The sequence below is a fragment of the Rhinolophus ferrumequinum genome, chromosome 2 (genome assembly GCF_004115265.2).
Source record: "Rhinolophus ferrumequinum isolate MPI-CBG mRhiFer1 chromosome 2, mRhiFer1_v1.p, whole genome shotgun sequence".
NCBI classification, from domain to species: Eukaryota; Metazoa; Chordata; class Mammalia; order Chiroptera; family Rhinolophidae; genus Rhinolophus; species Rhinolophus ferrumequinum.
This window is the reverse complement of record NC_046285.1, coordinates 60,312,068-60,330,345: the sequence shown is the minus strand read 5'-3', so window position 1 is coordinate 60,330,345 and position 18,278 is coordinate 60,312,068. Positions and strand designations below refer to the sequence as shown.

The following is an 18,278-nucleotide window of genomic DNA, read 5'->3' as shown; positions in this document are numbered from 1 at the left end:
CTTTTATCATACTTCATTGGTACTACTTTTTAAGTCTTTGTATTAGACAATAAGGTACGTCTGCTTTCTTAAATACATATCATTAGCACCTAGCAATGTGCCTGGTCCAGAGGAGATGCTTTATATAAATATGGTTAAATTTCACCAAGGTTTGGTATATATCTTGGTCTATAAGTCCTATCCAGTTATATTTCCATAGAATCAAGATCGACTATACATAGTTGTATTACCTGCTTCTGCTCTTTTTAAAACATTATATTAATTTAGTTTTTGGATCAGTTATACATTCATATGATTCAAAAAATTAAAAAGTGTAAAAATGTATACAGTGAAAATTCTCCCTCCCACCCTAATGCCATCTGCTCACCATTGTTAGTAAGTTTTTAAGTGTATTTCCAGATTTTCTTTATGTAAATATAAGACAATATTATATTTATATAAATATAAAACATATACTATATTTACCTACACTCATATCATAATTCCTCTTTCTTTAACATAAATGATAGAAAACTGTATTTGTGATTTTGTACTCTTTTTTTCCTCTTAATATATCTTGGAAATCTTTTTTGTATTGGTTCATATAGAATGCTGAGAATGCCCTTTTTTGGTAGTTGCATAATATTCCTTTATTTTTTGATACTACTGTAAACAGTAGTTTTTCCTTCAATTTCAGCTTGTTCATGTTTTATATATAGAAATACAATTGATTTTAGCATATTGATCTTCTATCCTGTAATCTTGCTAAGATCACTTATTAGTTCTAGCCACTTTTTATACTTTCCATCAGGTTTTCGTCATAGACAACCATATTGTCTGCAAATAGACAGAATTACTTCTTTTTTTTCCCCATTCCCCATGTCTTTTAGTTCTCTTTCTTGCCTTATTACACTGGCTCCGATATGATGTCGAATAGAAATGGTGAGGGTTGAGATTCTTGTCTCTCCAGTGTTAGTGGGAAAGCATTGTGTTTCGCTGATATACATGATACTAGCTATTGGTTTTCAAAGATGAACTTTATCAGGTTGAGGAAATTCTATTCTTTTTTTCCCTTTTTTTTAAGGAACAAATGTTGTCTTTGGTCAAATTCTTTTTCTGTGTCTATAGAGATGCTCATATGGTTTTTTTATTTGTTAATATGATGAATTATATTGATTGATTTTCTTTGAATGTGAAGCCAAACTTGTTCTCGGAAAAAACCCACTTGATTATGATGTAGCATTATCTTGTTTTGAGAACATTTGTATTCATGAGGAATGGTGGTCTGTTATCTTCTTTTCTTGTAATATCTGTGTGGTTTGGGTATTGGAGTAATGCTGGCCACAGAAATAGTTATGAATTATTCCCTCCTTTCAATTTTATGGGAGCTTGTGTAGGATTGGTATTGTTTCTTCCTTAAATGTTCGATAGACTTTACCATAGAAGGTATTAAGGCTTTGAGTTTTCTTTGTAGGTATGTTTTAAACTGCAAATGCAATTTCTTTAATATGTTATCTATTTTTTTATTTCTTCTTGAGTAAACTTTGGTATTTTTTATTTTTAAATAAATTAGGACATTTCATCTACATTGTCAAAGTTATTGGCAAAAAGTTGTTCGTGACATTTCTTATTATCCTTTTCATATCTGAAGATTCTATAGTTATGTCATCTCCTCATTCTTTATTTTGTTAATTTCTAATTTAATTCCGTTGTGGCAGAGAACATACTTTATATGACCTGAATCTTTTTAAATTTAAAACTTGTTTTATGGCATAAAATATATTATCTATTTTAGTAAGTGTCTGTATATTTGGGAAAAATGTGTATTCTGTTGCTGTTGGATGGAGTGTTCTAAAAATGTCAATTTATAGATTTAAGACTTAATTCAATAAGAACCACTTTCATTATTATCTTTATATTTAATCTTCAACTTTGATTGATATTCTTTCTCTGACGAGTTCTAGAGAAGGCTGTTATTTTTTTAGGTGGAAAGCCCGTCTTATTTTCTGATAGGTGATTACTTTCTAGTGTTCTTGTGTTGTGATCAGATAATGTTTTATGTACTAGTACTACTTTTTGGAATTTAGATTTTCTTTGTAGCCCAATGTATGGCTAGTTTCCATCATTGTTCCTTGGGCACTTGAAATATAGTGCACTTTGTGTGTTTTCACAGAAAATAGTTCATTATTGATCAGATTTTAAAAATAGTTAGATCTTCTAAACCATGGTGTCCAAACTGCAGCCCGCAGGCCAACTGTGGCCCGTAATCCATTGTTAATTGGCCCGCAGCAAATTCCAAAAATATATTTAGTTTACTTAAATAAACCAGGTGAGGCAATACGTACTTCACCTCGAGTGAGTGGCCAGGCTGTTTGTGTATTTTACCGCATATGGCCCTTGGTGAAAAACGTTGAAAAAAGTTTGGACACCCCTGTTCTAAGCCCTTACCCACTTTTGTCTAACCAATTTCTTATGGACAGTGAGAAATAAAGTGCCCATCAATAGAGCTCTTTTCTCTAGTTTTCCTTCCATCTTCTCTTTGTGAATGTTAGCACTGTGTAACTTAGTATGTGTTATGTACATATATGGTGTATAGAAATAGGAAATTTATCTTTATTATGAGTTATTAGTTCATGTAATGCCCTTTTAGCTTGAATTCTAATTGATAGATCACAATTCCTGATTTTTCTTTGTATGATATACTTTTGTCTATTCTTCTATTTTTAATCTTTGTGGATCACTTTGTATTTGTATTTGTTTCTTACTTACTGCATAGTGTCAATGTAAGAAACGCCCAAACCTGTAGAGAATTTTTATAACAGTTTATTTGAGTTGATTTGAGTCAAACTGACGCCGGTGCTGGGAAGCAAGATCTCAAGTGCTCCAGAGAATGACAGTTTTGCATTTGGAATTGAGAGAAAGTGAGAATGAATATATGAAGGTGCGAGAAAGCAAGGCAGGGAAATCTCTATGATTGGATTACAGGTTTGTCAACAAGATTATGTGCTGCCTTGGAAAGAGAGGCATTAACCTAGATGCACAAAAACAATGGATAGGGCTTGCTTAAGGTGAAGATAATACACCTTTTATAGGCCTGGGGCATGACTGCCCTTCATGACTTGCCCAGTTCAGAATTTATGATCAGATCATACTGTGAGGTTACTTTCAGTTAGATTTATCACAGAGCTCCTTTTTAGTCCACAACAGCATTTGGGGTTTGCTTTTTGAGATTTCGGATTTTTGCTTTTTTCAAATTTCAATCTGGAAATCTCAAGTGAGCTAAGCCAAATGTATTTTTTTTATTAAAATTTATTGGGGTGACAATATTTTTTTTATTTTTTTTAAGAAAGGTTTTTACCACTTACTCTATTTTTTATATGTGCATGTACTGCTGATATTTCGGAATACCCTGTTTCCCCGAAAATAAGACCTAGCCGGACAATCAGCTCTAATGCATCTTTTGAAGCAAAAATTAATATTATACTAAATATTATACTAATATTAATATTATACTAAACTTATACTAAAATAAGACCGGGTCTTATATAATATAATACAAATAATATAATATAATATAATATAATATAATATAATATAATATAATATAATATAATATTGGTTCTTATATCAATTTTTGCTCCAAAAGATGCATTAGAGCTGATTGTCCGGCTAGGTCTTGTTTTCGGGGAAACAGTATGTATTTAATTCCAATGAATACCTTTATAATTATAGCATTATATGGTACCCTTGATTCTCTTATTTCCTTGGTCATTGTTCCTTGCTATAATATGATGTACCTATTATGTCAGTATTTACTTTTTAATGTTAAACATGCTTCTAGTTCCAATTTTAATTGTGAGCTTTAAAGAATATCTTTTAACTACTAGTTTACAGATGAAGCCAATTAATCTTTTCTACCTCCCACCTTCTTTTCTCTTTCTCCTTCCAATTTGTCTTCTATGTAAATCTTCTCATTATCAGAGTGTGTCTGTTTTAGGCTTACTTTTGTAGTTAAATATAGTTCATGCTCATCACCAGTGCTTTTGCTATAGTTTCCCCAGTCATTTCTTGGTTGCTGAAACAGTTTCTTCAAGAAACGCTCAAGAGAGCAATATTCTTTAAGCTGTTACGTCTTCAAATTATTGGTCTCTAGCTTTTATAAAGACAAACATTTTTGTATTGGTTTAAAATTACCCCTGGTAGTTCGGATAACATGAAAGAATTCATGAGACTGAAAATTGAGAAAGCAAGGAAAGGTTTATTGAAAGGCAGAGAAAGAGAGCCAGTAGCAGTGTCTAGAGAAGATGGCTGGTTTCTGTTTGGAAGTGAAATACTGGCAAAAGGAGTCTGCCGGGGTAGTCTGATAGAGACGGCTGTGATGGGTTTCATTTTAGCTGGGGTTTTATATTTTTCTATGCAGGTTGTCAGCTTGCAGGTGCAGTGCTAGCCAGGGGATTCAGAGCCAAGCAGTTAATTTTGAAGCTCGTTTCTGCTAGCTCACAAGTTCGTTGCTGTTAACTCTTTGCCTGTTTCATCCTGTTAGCTCACAAGCTTGCTCTTATTAACTCTTTGCTTGTCTCATCAATTTTGTCTTTCATTAAGGATCTTGAAAATATTGTTCTGTTATCTTCTGGCATTGAATGCCACTGTGGAGAAATATGAGGCTACTCAGATATTTTTTCCCTTTAAAAATTGACTGATTGCTTTTCCTGGTTGTTTCTTAATTTTTGGACTCCAGTAACTTCACAGCATTGAATCTCCATATAATCATTCTAGGCTGTTTTTTTCTGGCATATGATGTGCTCTTTCAGTATGTAGATTTATCTTTTTATTTCAGGAAAGTTTTCTTGAATTATATCTTGAACTATTCATTCTGTTACACTGTTCTAGTTTCCTTACTCACTGATTTCAGTTGTGTGTATATTGATGTTTTCTCTTTCACTTCCTCCCTCCCTCCTTCCACTCTCCTCTCTCTCTTTCCAGTCTCCTCCCTCTTTCCCTTTCATCCTTATCCTCCTCACACCCCACGCCCCAAATACTCATTCACCACTTAATTCTCTGCAGGCTGGATCTCACCCATCACTGTACTTACCATCTAATCAGGAAAATAAAACACCTTCTTACTAAACATACCAATGATATCTTAATTACTAAAGCTAATAAACACATTTCATATCTTACTTATCCTCAGTGCTGTATTTAACAGTGATAATCACTCTTTTTGAAATTCCATATCCTGCAGATATCTGTGACTGTGTTTTTCTGATTTTTAAACCTTTGTGACTATTCCTGAGTTGAATTTTTTTTTCCATCCTCTGACCATATCATAAACATTGGTCTTCCTCATGATTTACTCCATTGTCCACTGATTGATATCTCTTATCTATTGTGGCCAGTTTTATTATTCATATACATTGTCTCCTCTCATTAGAAATCTATAGTTAGAAATCTAGAATTCTAACTCCGATGTTTCAGATTACTATATTCAATTTCTTATTATTCTACATCTAAGTAAAGATGTTTCTCAAATCTACCATAGCCAAAACTAGACTTACCTTCTTCCTCCTAAGACCTCCTCTCATATTTACCTCATTTTATGATATCCTCGTTCAACCATCACTTAGAGACTTAAGAGTTATCATAGACTCTTCCCTATGCCTTCCAACCCACAACCAAGTTGTCACCAAGCTCTGCAGTTTCACCTTATAAATACTTTTTAATTCTGTTTGTTGTGTTTTATACCTACTGTGTTTCCCCGAAAATAAGACCTAGCCGGACCATCAGCTCTAATGCGTCTTTTGGAGCAAAAATTAATATAAGACCCGGTCTTATTTTAATATAAGACTGGGTATAATATAATACAGTATAATATAATACCGGGTCTTATATACTATAATTAATATAATATAATTTAATATAATGTAATATAATGTAACATAATATAATAAAAATATAATACCAGGTCTTATATAATATAATATAATAAATATAATATGATATATGATATAATGGAATATAATGTAATATATAATACTGGGTCTTATATAATATAATATAATAAATATAATATAATGTAATATAATATATAATAAATATAATGCCAGGTCTTATATTAATTTTTGCTCCAAAAGACGCACTAGAGCTGATGGTCCAGGTAGGTCTTATTTTCGGGGGAACACGGTACTATCATTATTCTAGTTTATTCCCCTATTCTTTCTTTGATTACTATAGTAAGCCTTCTGTCTTCATTCTTGGGTTTTCCAGACCCTGTCATCATAAAATCACCAGAGTGATCTAAAGGTATAAATCTGATGGTTTTACCTTCCATTATCCCTATAGTATATCCTTAGTACTTAGTACTAGGCTAGGCACTTATTTCCTTATTTTTTTATGTCTCTAATCATTTTAAATATACTTTAATAATTTTCTACCTGATAATTATATTTGAAGTTTCAGCAATTTTAGTTTTTGCTGATGTTCACACATAGTGCATTATTTCATGAGGTGCTTTAAATTTTAGTTTTGAGCACATTTCACTGGGGCTTTATCAGTAGGACGTATTTTGCCTGCGTCAAGCACTGTCTTGGGAGAGATTCTGAATTGGCTTCTTTCAGGGGCCTCCGGAGCATCCTTTTTCAGGATCATTTTTGTGTTAATTTCCTGTCTTGATTGTTCATACACTGAGCTAGTGTAAATTAAAATCCCAAATTCACCTGTAGGCAAGGTCTTGATTATGGATTCTTGGAGAGTACAAACGTGCTCCCAGTGAGTCCAGGCTGAGACAGACAACCTTTCTTGTCATCTTCCTTTGCCGATAGACAGATTTTTTCCCCCCTAATTTCCTTTTCATGAGGGATGCAGCTTTTTAAGAATCCTGATTGTAGGCAGATATTTTCTTTAGTTCCTTATGTTGAAGGGTATAAGACCTCAACTTCTTTCTGGCATTAAAGCACAAGCTCTTATGTGATCAACAGATTTATAGGACAGTCTCAGTTGACAGCTCAGGGCTTATTTTTTTTGGTTTTCAGCTCCCCTTTCACTTTTAGACCCTGGTTATTGCTGTAAACTTTTCTTGGGAGCTCAGCTGTGTATTTTAAACAATGTTTGTTAAATTCCCCCGGCATCTCTAGAGAGGATTCCCACCCCCCAGGTTATCTGGCCCACTGTATTCTCATTCGGGGTTGAGACTTGGTATAGCCTTAACACTTTTCAAATGTATGATTTTTCTTTCCTGTTTTTGAAGAATCTAAATAAGATTTTAAATCTAGTCACGAAGAATATTGATGACTAAAGGAAGCAGATGGATGGGTCAGGGACAGTAGCCCTATAATCCTTTCAAGGATTGTAGGTCCTTTTTCTGATACTTCTCTCTCAAATAACAAGCATTGCTCAGTGTTGTTCTTTTTGTCAAATAAGTGCTAGCATGTAATATTTTTCTTCACATAGGGCCTTCTCCCTCCTGATGGGATTTTTTTCTCCCAATAACCCAGGCCTTCTAGGAGCATTTTTTTTTTTTTTTAAGGAAACCATTTTTTCTGCAGCCAGCAGAAAATAAGAGTACTGCTGAAATCTGATGTTTGATTACCTGACAATTTTCAGTCATAATAAACTATTTCTTCCTCAAACAATTTCTCTTACAAAAGGCCGAAATTATGGATTGTCGTTCACTTGATATGAGTTTATACATGATAAATTTAAAGCAGTAAAAATATTATGAAACTGAGATGTTAAATCAACCTTAAAATAGCTAGTTTGGAGGATTATGATAAAATATGAACAACCTTAAGCACCTGAGCCACCAGCAAGACCAACTAGATCCTATTATCAATTAGATATATTTTATTGTTATTTTTCTTTAAAAAGTTGTGAGATAAATATTTTTTACCTAATGTTCATTATAATGTTATTGTCAACTCTTTATAAGCTTGTAATAGCTACATAATGTTTTCTTTTAATAGCAAATTTAACTGTTTACCCATGTGGTATATTTAATTCTAATTTCTTCCTCCTTTCCCCTCCTTCTCCTTCTATACAGAGCTGCATTCAACACCTCAATGTATTATACATCGTTTTCCTTAAAAGTATTTAGGATAAATTTCCAGATAGAATTACTGTATAAAAGCGTTTTCACATTTTGAAGACTTCTGACACATTGTGCCAAATTGTTTACCAAAAACATGGTATAAAGTTACGTTTCTCCCAACAGTCTTATCTGTGTGAAGCAGATCGCTTTCATTGCGTGTTGTGTCTAAGGAGTGGGCCAGTGGACAGAGATGTGGTGCTGACGTTGTCCTTGTGGTTTCTCTCTAGGATACAGTGCCTGTCATAGTGGATTACTGCCTTCTTCTACAGCGGAAGTGAGTATACCCTGCCTGTCAGGTTAAATTATTTTGAACCCAGGCTGCCTCTTGCTTATATTATACTTTACTGCCATGAATTGTGGCACATTTGACTGGATAGGTTTAAAAATTTTTTTAATTCATAGAAATTTGATTCTTTCACAATGTGTAGTCCACTTACCTGATAAAATTAACTTTTCCAAAATAGCTGCTGTGGGTGTATCATTTATGTATTTGTGTGGCAGGGTAGCAAAGGGGAAGAGCATAGCTAACAAAAGAGAAATACTACTTAAAAATCTTCAAAGTAAAAATGTATGATTCATGTACTGTATGTATATACTCTTTTATGAACCATCACTAAAACACAGTATTTCAAACTACCCCAAAAAGGGCAAGATTCACTGTGCTTCTGCAGTGTTAATTTATAGAGCCTTTTTGTTTAACAGAAATCAGTGTAAATAAACTCTTGCTGAGGCTTTATTGATGTAAATAGTAACTAAATTCACCAGCCTATACTGGTTCACAAATTTTTCACACTTACTAACAGCTCCCTACATGCCAGGCATTGTTCTAAGCCCTTTACATTAATTTATAAAGACTTATCTAATTTTATAACAGTGGGGTAGGTATTATATCTTTATTCTACATGGGAGGTTCCAGAGGCAGAAAGCCATTAAATAACTTGTCAAAGCTCACTGACACTTCTTTTGAGGAGCAAAGGTGGAATTCTGATAACAGGCGGTCTAGTTCCTGGGCTCTCGTTCTTAAGCACTATCTTGTACCACTTCCCGAGTGGTAGAGAACAAATGTGAGGACCCACTGCAGATGCTCCTAAAATTCTATACAACATTGACTTGATTCATGAATTTAGATATATTCAGGTATCCTGAATCATCAAAGGTTGGATCATACTTCGCAAGTTTCAGTAAAAGTTATAAAGAGGGCAGTTATTTGCAACATCAGACCTTTGATTAAGTCACAAAGAGCTATGGCATCTGCTTCCTCAGAGCTGAAATTCATTGTAGTGTTTTAGCTATGGTGTTATATGTTATTATCCACTGAAATAGGTTGTTGTGGTATTGTTGAGCACATTGCTTTGTGTTGCACACTATCTTCTGTATGAGGGCTGAAGGGGGAAATTTCCCTCAGGCAGTAGTACCAGAAATACTTTTGCATCTTCTGAACAGCTAATTCACTTTTAGCTGATGGATAGTGAGTTGTGTAGCTAATTACTGTTTCCTAGAAAGCTAAAAGCGATGGTATACTAACTTTACCCTAGCTTTTCTTAACTTACTTTTCTCTTTACCCTACTTTTCACACTTACTTCCTTGTCATTTCTCTTGTATTTTTCAAATCAGCCTTAATAGTTTATGGTTCAGTTTTACATACTTTATTTCATTTAATTCTCATAATTACACTGTAAGAGAAGTAATTTCATCTTGATTTTCAGATGAGGAAATTAAGGCTTTTTATATTCTTTTTTCTTTTTGCTCCTATGACAGGGTAATTTCCAATTCTCCAAGTCACTGATTCTTCTGTGTGATCAAGTCTGCTTTTGAAACTCCATTGAATTCTTCAGTTCAGTTATTATATTTAAGTCTAGGATTTCTTTTTGGAGTTTTTGGATTGTTGCTACTTCCTTGTTGAACTTCTCTTTTTGTCCATGTATTGTCGTCTTAATTGTGTTTAGTTATATGTCTGTGTTTCCTTGTAATTCGCTAAACTTACTTAAGAGAATTAGTTTGAATTCTTTGACAGTTCATAGATCTCCATCATTGGAGTTTCTTTAGTTTCCTTTGGTGGTGTCATATTTACCTGATTTTTTGTGATTCTTGATTCCTTATGATGGTATCTGCATATTTGAGTAATTGGCCCCTTTTTCAGCCTTTACAGGCTTGTTTTGGCAGAGACAGCTCTTCATCGGTCAGTTTGGGTTTCTGGGTACGTCTGCTGGTCATGTCCTTGGGCAGGTGGGGCCTGCTATTATGGTCTGTTTTTGGGGCGAGGCAACTGTTCAAGCTCTGGCAACATGGATGGGGGTTGTTGCCACTGGCTGAACAGTTGGATAGGACTTCTGTCTTGGTTCCCTACCCAAGTGAGACTATCGGATGGGCTCTCTGTTACCTGGATTCTCTGGTCAGGTTTGCTAGGTGGTCAGGACTGGGTACGATATTCAGTAAGAGTTGGGACTATGAATTCGTTTCCTTACCCAGGTAGGGCAGCAGGATGAGACTCAGGGCCTGTACATCTCATTTGGGATCCAAATCAGGCCAGAGTGCACTGACCTCCCTGGTCAGGTGAGGCCACCAGTTTTGCTCTGCAGGTAGGATGCCATGGGCTGTGCTCTCTGTCCAAGTGCACTGCACATAGGGCTGTTGAATGGTGTCTGCACCTTCCCGTGTGCTCTGGTTAGGTTCCCTTGTCGGACAGGCTGAAGGCTACAGTCAGCAATAAGCAGGGCTATGAATTATTCCCTGGTTAGGCATAGGGAGAAAAGCATCTCTAAAGCCAGTGAAGCTCTTTGTTGTCTTAACTCAAGCTGACCTACACCCCAAGTTCCCTGAGCAAACTAGGCCACTGGTTTTATTCTGCAAACTACTAGCTCTGCCTGCCTGCCTCTGGAGTTAAGTTTCACTGGGCCACCCAGCCTCCATGAATTGTCTTCAGACCTTCTGGTAAGATAGGGCCAGAAGTAGTCTCCACAGCGGGTGGGGCTGTGATTCAGCTTCCTGCTTGGGCGTGGGCAAACCAGGTTGTAGGGCCAGCAAAACTCCTTGTTTGAGGATTTGAATCAAGCGGATCTATACCCTACCGAGTTCCCTGGTTGGAGTGTACCCGTGACTTGGTTCTGCAGGTGAGCAAAGACACAGGTTGGAATTACTACTTGGGCACTGCAGGCATGAACTCCATCTGCCAAGATCTGTGTGCTGGTTGTCGCAAGCCCCGCCCCCTTCTCCATCACAGTCAAATCCCCAGTGGTTGAGCCATGCAGATTCCACCACAATTTGTGTGGTGCAATATCTGAGTAGGGGCTCGTGCCAAGTGACCCACAATGCTGGGGGGATGCTGGTTGTCCCCCTGGGTTCTCTTTTCCCACTGGAGGAACCATAGACTCAGGGGCGACCTCCCCACATGACGCTGCAGTGGCCTGGAGGGGCAGGAAATTTAGTCAATGTGTAGCCACTTTCCTTACCCTCCTAATTCAGTCTGCCTGGTCTCTGTGGTGCGGCGGGGGCTGCAGGTTCACTCCCATGCTTTAAGATTCTCTCTGTGGTGTCTTGTTCTTGATAGTTGTTGTTCTTATGGTGGGGCGAGTTAGGGACAGCCTGTGTTGCCTTCTTGGTGACAGCACTGTCTTCTCTGGCATTTGGTTCCATTTTACATCTGGGGTTTTCTACATTCCCAAAGTTTCAAAATATCTGTGACATTAAGATTGCTTTAAGGAATGCTCTGATTGTGCATAACATAAATATATCTTAGAAAACATAATTTAGGATTCAGCCAATTTCAAGTAACTTCTTTCACTTCTAGGGTCATCACTTAGACACTCAATCCTGGGCCCTAAATGCCTTTTGTATTAATATCTTCTGATTGGTTACATTGCTTATATAGTCCTCTTATTTTTACATATTATACTGTTTCTTATGTGGGTCAAATTATAAACACTTATTCTGAAATGAATTTTAACTCAGTACCACAACTGTTACACTGTAATCACTGTTACTTTAGAATCATAATTCATAGAATCCCATACTCAGCAGTAATATTAATTAAACTAGTTTTTATATATATATATGTATATGTATATATGTATTCCTATTCATACTTAAGAATTCTTTTATGATGTAAAGTCCTTTTTACTGTGGCAGGAACCACACTGCTTTTTCTCTGTAGGGCATACTGATCAGTGTGTATCATTTTTGGTTAAAATTTGCCTTTATAGTGTTTTCATGAATTCTTTAAAATCAGAAATGATAGGAAATTGTTTTTGAAGACTTACACTTTTATTTTCATAATTTGGTCTCTGTTCCACAATTTCATTTCAATTTGGTAGTGTGTAATTTTTTTTTTTTTTTTTAAATATTAAGAGATTTGTCTCAAGGCCCTTTGTAGAACATTTAATGATTTGTCATTTTGCCTATACAACAGTATCCATAATTTCAGTTTATTTTGAAAATAGGTCCAGAATTTACTTGAAATATAATTTTTAACATTGTTTGCAAATAGGTACTTTGTTATTATCTGTGAGTTATTTCTCAGTAAAGCTGTTACATAATGAAACAAAATAGGTGCTGTATATGGATGATCTTGACCACTTTGAGCTTATATTACTGCAAGCAGATATCCAAAAATAAGGCACCATTCAAATAACACGACTTATATATAAATATGAACTAAAAATATTTCTGTGAACCTGAAATCATCTTTGGATAGCCAGAGTATTTGTTCAATCTTGTTCAATGTCAGGGTTATTGTTTGAGAAACAGAAAAATCTTAATTATCAAACACGGGTGAAGAATTGGATGTTTTGCATACTATTTTTTTTTTTTTTTTGATAGCTGCATGCTACAATTTTAAACATCAAAGCTCAGGGGAAAAAGGTACCATGGCCTTTTTAATTTTATAACAGCTGTATTCAGATATAATTCACATACCATAAAATCCACCCTTTTAAAGTGTACAATTCAGTAATTTTTAATGTATTTATAGAGTTATGCAACCATCACAATTAAGCCGTGCCTTTTTAGAGGAAATCTTTACAAATTGTGATGCTTCTATCAGAAAACAGAGCCTTTTGAACACAATTTCTTAAAGTTCATTTGAACTTTGCTTTTACTTTTATAAATAAAGAGACCAGCCCCAGTCAACGTTAGGTTTATTAAATCCCACTTATATTTAGTGGGAATTTCTTTATCTGGCTCTGGTTATACGTTTAGTATAGACTGGAGGTTGTTAGAGTTGATGCTCTGACTCATCTTCAGACAGTCTCTGAATTTGCAGTTATCACCAAAGCGTAGTTCTTGCCTTTTTTTGAATTGTAAAATTGATACCGCACAAAGTGAATTTAGTCATTTTCTCTATCACTTTGAAGTTATGAATGATAAACTCCAAATAATGTCTTCAATATGAGTATTAACATAAAGTGAAGTTATACAGAAAGAAGACCACTTCGATGGCCCTCTATTCTTCAGAATTTTTTTTGTTTACTGGCTATAGGGAGGCTAAGCTTGAAGTGATAACAGCAGTTTTGCAGTTCGTCTTCCCAGTAAACAGTCAGCACTTTAGAGTATAATGCCTAAATATAGAAAAAAACACAAGAGCTAAACACTTTTTTTGTACATACTTTTCTTCCTCCTTCCCTCATGCTCTAGTAAGTATACACCCAGAATGATGAGAACGTGTCTTAGAATTTTGTTTTATTTTTATTTTAGGGAAGAGATGCAGATAGGAGTTGCTGAGTTTTATTTTTCTTGCTTCTTTATTATAGCTTCTGATTGGTTAAGAAAGAAACATACCGTTTTGACATTAATCTTACCAGCATTGTGTGCTGCTGTGTGTCACAAGAGTACCTTCTCTGTCAACTTTTATGCTCTGTTTACTGAATTTTTAGCTCTTTAATTTTCCTCCCCATGGCTTTTTGTGCTGAACTAAAATATATAATTATCTTCCTTGGCATGTTGTTTTTAACAACAAATTACAGTGTGCAAAGACTAACAAATACGACATTTTCTTTAAATTCATTGGAGTTACTTTGTTACTCTTACTGTATGTTTCTTACAGAAAAGCTTCATTAATCTAGTTTCTTTTATTGGGCCAGTAATTGGCAATCTCAAAAATGTGATGGAATATGGATGAAAATGAAACTAACATGAAAAAATACTCTGATAAATAATGAAGCAAAGGGTAAAAATGATACAAAAACTACATTGTATAAATGAAAAAAAAAAGGATATGGATTTTTTTTCCCCCTAGGATATTGCAAATACTGTTTATTGAAACGTAGCATGTGGTTCTGGTGCAGTTGCAGCTAGTCTGTTTATCATCTGTCTCCATCTAGGACCTCAAATGAGGCAGGACACCATCCTGCTCCTTTTAGAGTCTTCCTTGACCTTTTTGTGGGACTTCTCATGGAAGACCACAACTGTGGATGAACCATCTAGAACTTTTCACAGTTGACGCGATACGCATATAAAGAGATTATACATTTAGTAAAATAAATAAATAACTAAATCATATTAACATGCATAGAATTAGCATAGTTTCTGTATTAAAAAAAGGAATGAGTGAATTAGTGAATGGTACAAGGAAATACATTGCGTAAATGGAAACATGGAAAACATTTCATTTTACCAGTCATCAGATCTGTTTAATTAAAAACAGTGATGTTTAATATATACTTACAATTATCTAGGAGAAAAACAAGCACAATTGTCTGGTGAAACTCATATTACTATTTATTGCTAGTTGCAGTATAAGTTGGTACTGTGATGCTTTTGGAAGATAACTTAGAAATACATTTCAAGGGCCACAAAAGTTTTCATATATTTTAACTTAACATAAATTTCTAAAAGTAGAATGACTAAGGAATTAAACCCCCAAAATGGGGAGGACTGTATATGTAGATGTTTATTGTGGCCTCGCTCATAATGTTAAAATACTGGAAATAAACGATACAGCCAACACTACAGGAATAGTTAAGTAAATTCTGATGTTTTGGCATATTGAAACATTGTGAGTTAGACAAAATGGTTGAAATAGGAAAAAAGATGATACACTTAGTAGACTGAATTTAATGGGTGTTTGAAATGTTCCTAAAACTATATTTTTTCTTTCTGTTATAGGGATCTTTTATTTAGCCAGATGTATGACAAATTAAGTGAGAATTCAGTGGCCAAAGGAGTGTTTTTGGAGTGCCTTGAGCCATATATTTTAAGTGATAAATTGGTGGGGATCACACCCCAGGTAATGAAAGACTTGATTGTTCATTTCCAAGATAAAAAGTTAATGGAAAATGTGGAAGCCCTCATTGTACATATGGATATCACCAGCTTAGATATTCAACAGGTGAGTTTACAGACAGCGTACTAACTTACAGAATAAACATCATTCCTTTATTGATTATTTTTACCTGACTGATTAGGCCTCCCTGTGCCATCTAATCAGCCCCAATTACTGACTGAGCACTTTCCGTAAGATTATCTTACAAGCTTGTATTTGTCAGCATATTTCTTGTTTTTTAATGAAAACTAGATTATGAACTCTGTAAGCCGGGAGCTTTCTATTTCTTTGACATCTCCTAGAACTCTTCGTAGAGAGTTTATGTTTGGTAGTTGCTCACTAAATGCTTATTGACTGATCTTTCTTCATCTGTTCACTACTACGGTTTTCATTCTGCAAGTGAATTTCAACTAGAAGTTCTTCCATATGAATAATAAAATATTTTCACTTTTATGAGTATGATACCATTTTGTTTGTTTGTTTGTTTTAAAGCTAGTTTGTAAGTCCAGGGTTAGTAATTTTCATACACTGAGTTTTGAAATAGTATAAGAAGCAAATTACAGGACTTCTCAGAATCATCAGCGAGCCCATTGTTTTATAATATACTTCTAGTATATCTGAAGTCTCCGCAATAAATTTTCAGTCCTTCCCTGAGGAGCAGTATGTATTCTGGCCTAAGACATTTCACAATTTCCCTCTTTAGTTCCACAGTAGTCCTAATAATGAACAGCTACTCCTGCAAAGGTACACAGGCACTAAGCCCTATTGAGCTAAAATAAGGATAACTTCAACAGATCTTAGATAGACCAAGTTTTTCTTTTTAATGTGCAAAATTACATAGAAATGAAAGGTTTAGAAAAATGGTTATTCTTCCTGGAAACTTTATGAATGGCTGTGAGTTTTCAAAATAAAGCCAGATCCTCTTTTATATATGCCTTCCTATTATATGGGTAAATCGGTCATAGTCTGCACAGTTTGCTAATAGGTCTGATAATTTGAGAGCACGTTATCAATCTAGCTTTACTTACCTATCACCAATATAGGAGAAATTTCTAATTTCTTCTCTTTGCAACATTGCTAGCTTTTCCCCAATACGATGTCAATATTTTCTGTTCTTTTTCATGTTAAAATAGTTTAAAAACCTTCCCCTCGGTTTCCCTTCCCTCCATATCAGTCCTGCTCCCCTCTTCCCCTGGGTTACTGCCCCATGTCACTCTTCCCCGTCAGATTTCACCGCAGTTAGTGACCTCTGCGTCTACTATATCAACCAATATTTTTCAAATTTTATTTACTTTTTCAACAGCATTTGTTCCTTTCTTGAGTGTCAGGCTCTGAGTGTAAGGCTCCATGACCTTAGTAGACAAGGTTTGTCCTCTCATAGGGCTTACATTTTAGCAAAAAGTTTGACAATAAACATAAATAAATAAACAAATAAGAGATATTAAAGAAAAGTGTTATATTAAAAGTCAAACAGGCAATCTGGTAGGGAGAGAATTGCGAGTCTACTTTAGGCTGACTAATTATATAAAGCATTTCTAAGGAGGCAGCGTTGAGTTTGGAATATGAATGACTAGAGAAATCAGTAATGCAAATATCCTGGTAACAGATAAAAGGTAAATAGATTTGGACCTTGGTTGAAAAAGAGAGGGCAATGTACAGATTTTTCAATGTTATTCTGAGTGCTATGGGAAATCATTCAAAAATTTTAAGCAAGATCGCTCTGGTTTGCTTTAGGGATGGAATGAGGGGTGAGGGCCAAGTACAGAAGAATCAAAGAGACTAGTTAGGAGCTGGTCCAAGAGGTGGTCCTGGCTAGAGATGGTAGCAGTGAGATGGAGAGAGATGGCCTGATTTTGGATATGTTTTGGAGGTAGAACTGATCTGCTGATGAATCGGATGCAAGGGGGTGGGGGAAGAGTTTTTTAGCTTGAGAAACAGGTGGTGATTCTTTTAAGAGGTTTGGAAGACTGGAGTAGGTCTAAGTTTGGGAGACAAAATCAGGAGTTCTATTTTGCCATTTTACTTTGAGATAGCTACTAGACATTCAGGTTAAGATAGCAAGTGGTTGGATAGCAAGATAGTAGTGGTTGGATATGTGGTTTGGAGGGTAGATTAGGGCTGAAGCTGTAAATGTGTTAGTCATTGGTAAAGAGATGTGCAATCATGACACTGGCTGAGAGGGAGGGTAGTGGGAGGAGAGGAGAGCAGGTATAGGAGCATGCCTTTTTCTAGAAAGACTCTCCCGTGACACGTCCCTTCCACTTTCCCTCTTACCTCTCTGGCTACTCCTTATCATTCTGTGCTGACCTCTACTCTTCCACTCCAGTCCTCTCCTCCTCACTCGGTAGTATAGTATGGCTCTCATAGGAACAGAAGACGGAGTATGCTATACTTCGGTCATCTCTATTCTTCTTCCTAAATATTTTCTCAAATTGATTTTTCTCCATCCTTAAACATTTCAAGTTCCTTTCCACATTAGGACCATCCTACTTACTGCTCTGCCTGCAGAGTCTCGAGTTTCCACCTATTCTTTGGCTTATATACACGTATATGTATCCTTTAGGTCCTAGCTTAAGTATTGCTCCCTCTGGAATGACCTTCTGAATATTCCAGACCAAGCCAGGTAACTTTATAATACTTATCACAGTTGTAAATGAATTATTTGTGTAATTGAATATCTCCCCCAAGTCATAACTCACATACCATTTTGTGACCCTCCCTTTTAGGTTAGTGTCTAAAATGAATGAAAGTTCTGTAAGGGTAGGTACTAGGTCTGGGTTTGTTTTATCCATCCCTTTATCCCCAGTGCCTAGGAGAGGACCTCAATATAGGTGTTTAATAAATATTTTAGAACTATTGACCAAAGGTAAAATGAAGATGGAAAAGGCTAGAATAGAGACAAAATAAAATAAGACATTGGAAAATATTTAAAAGTAACTATTGTACTATTAAAAGTGGTAT

At 35.3% G+C, this 18,278-nt stretch overlaps 1 protein-coding gene across 5 annotated transcripts in view; it reads left to right on the top strand.

Annotated features, from left to right (window-relative positions):
- Window positions 1-18,278, top strand: part of VPS8 (VPS8 subunit of CORVET complex) — a 253,883-nt gene that overhangs the window by 98,602 nt on the left and 137,003 nt on the right. For all 5 annotated transcript variants that reach the window (XM_033091442.1, XM_033091449.1, XM_033091415.1 and 2 more), the window contains 2 exons: window positions 8,290-8,336; window positions 15,161-15,383. In XM_033091442.1, coding sequence (XP_032947333.1) covers window positions 8,290-8,336; window positions 15,161-15,383 — 270 coding nt within the window. The remainder of the gene's footprint in view (window positions 1-8,289; window positions 8,337-15,160; window positions 15,384-18,278) is intronic.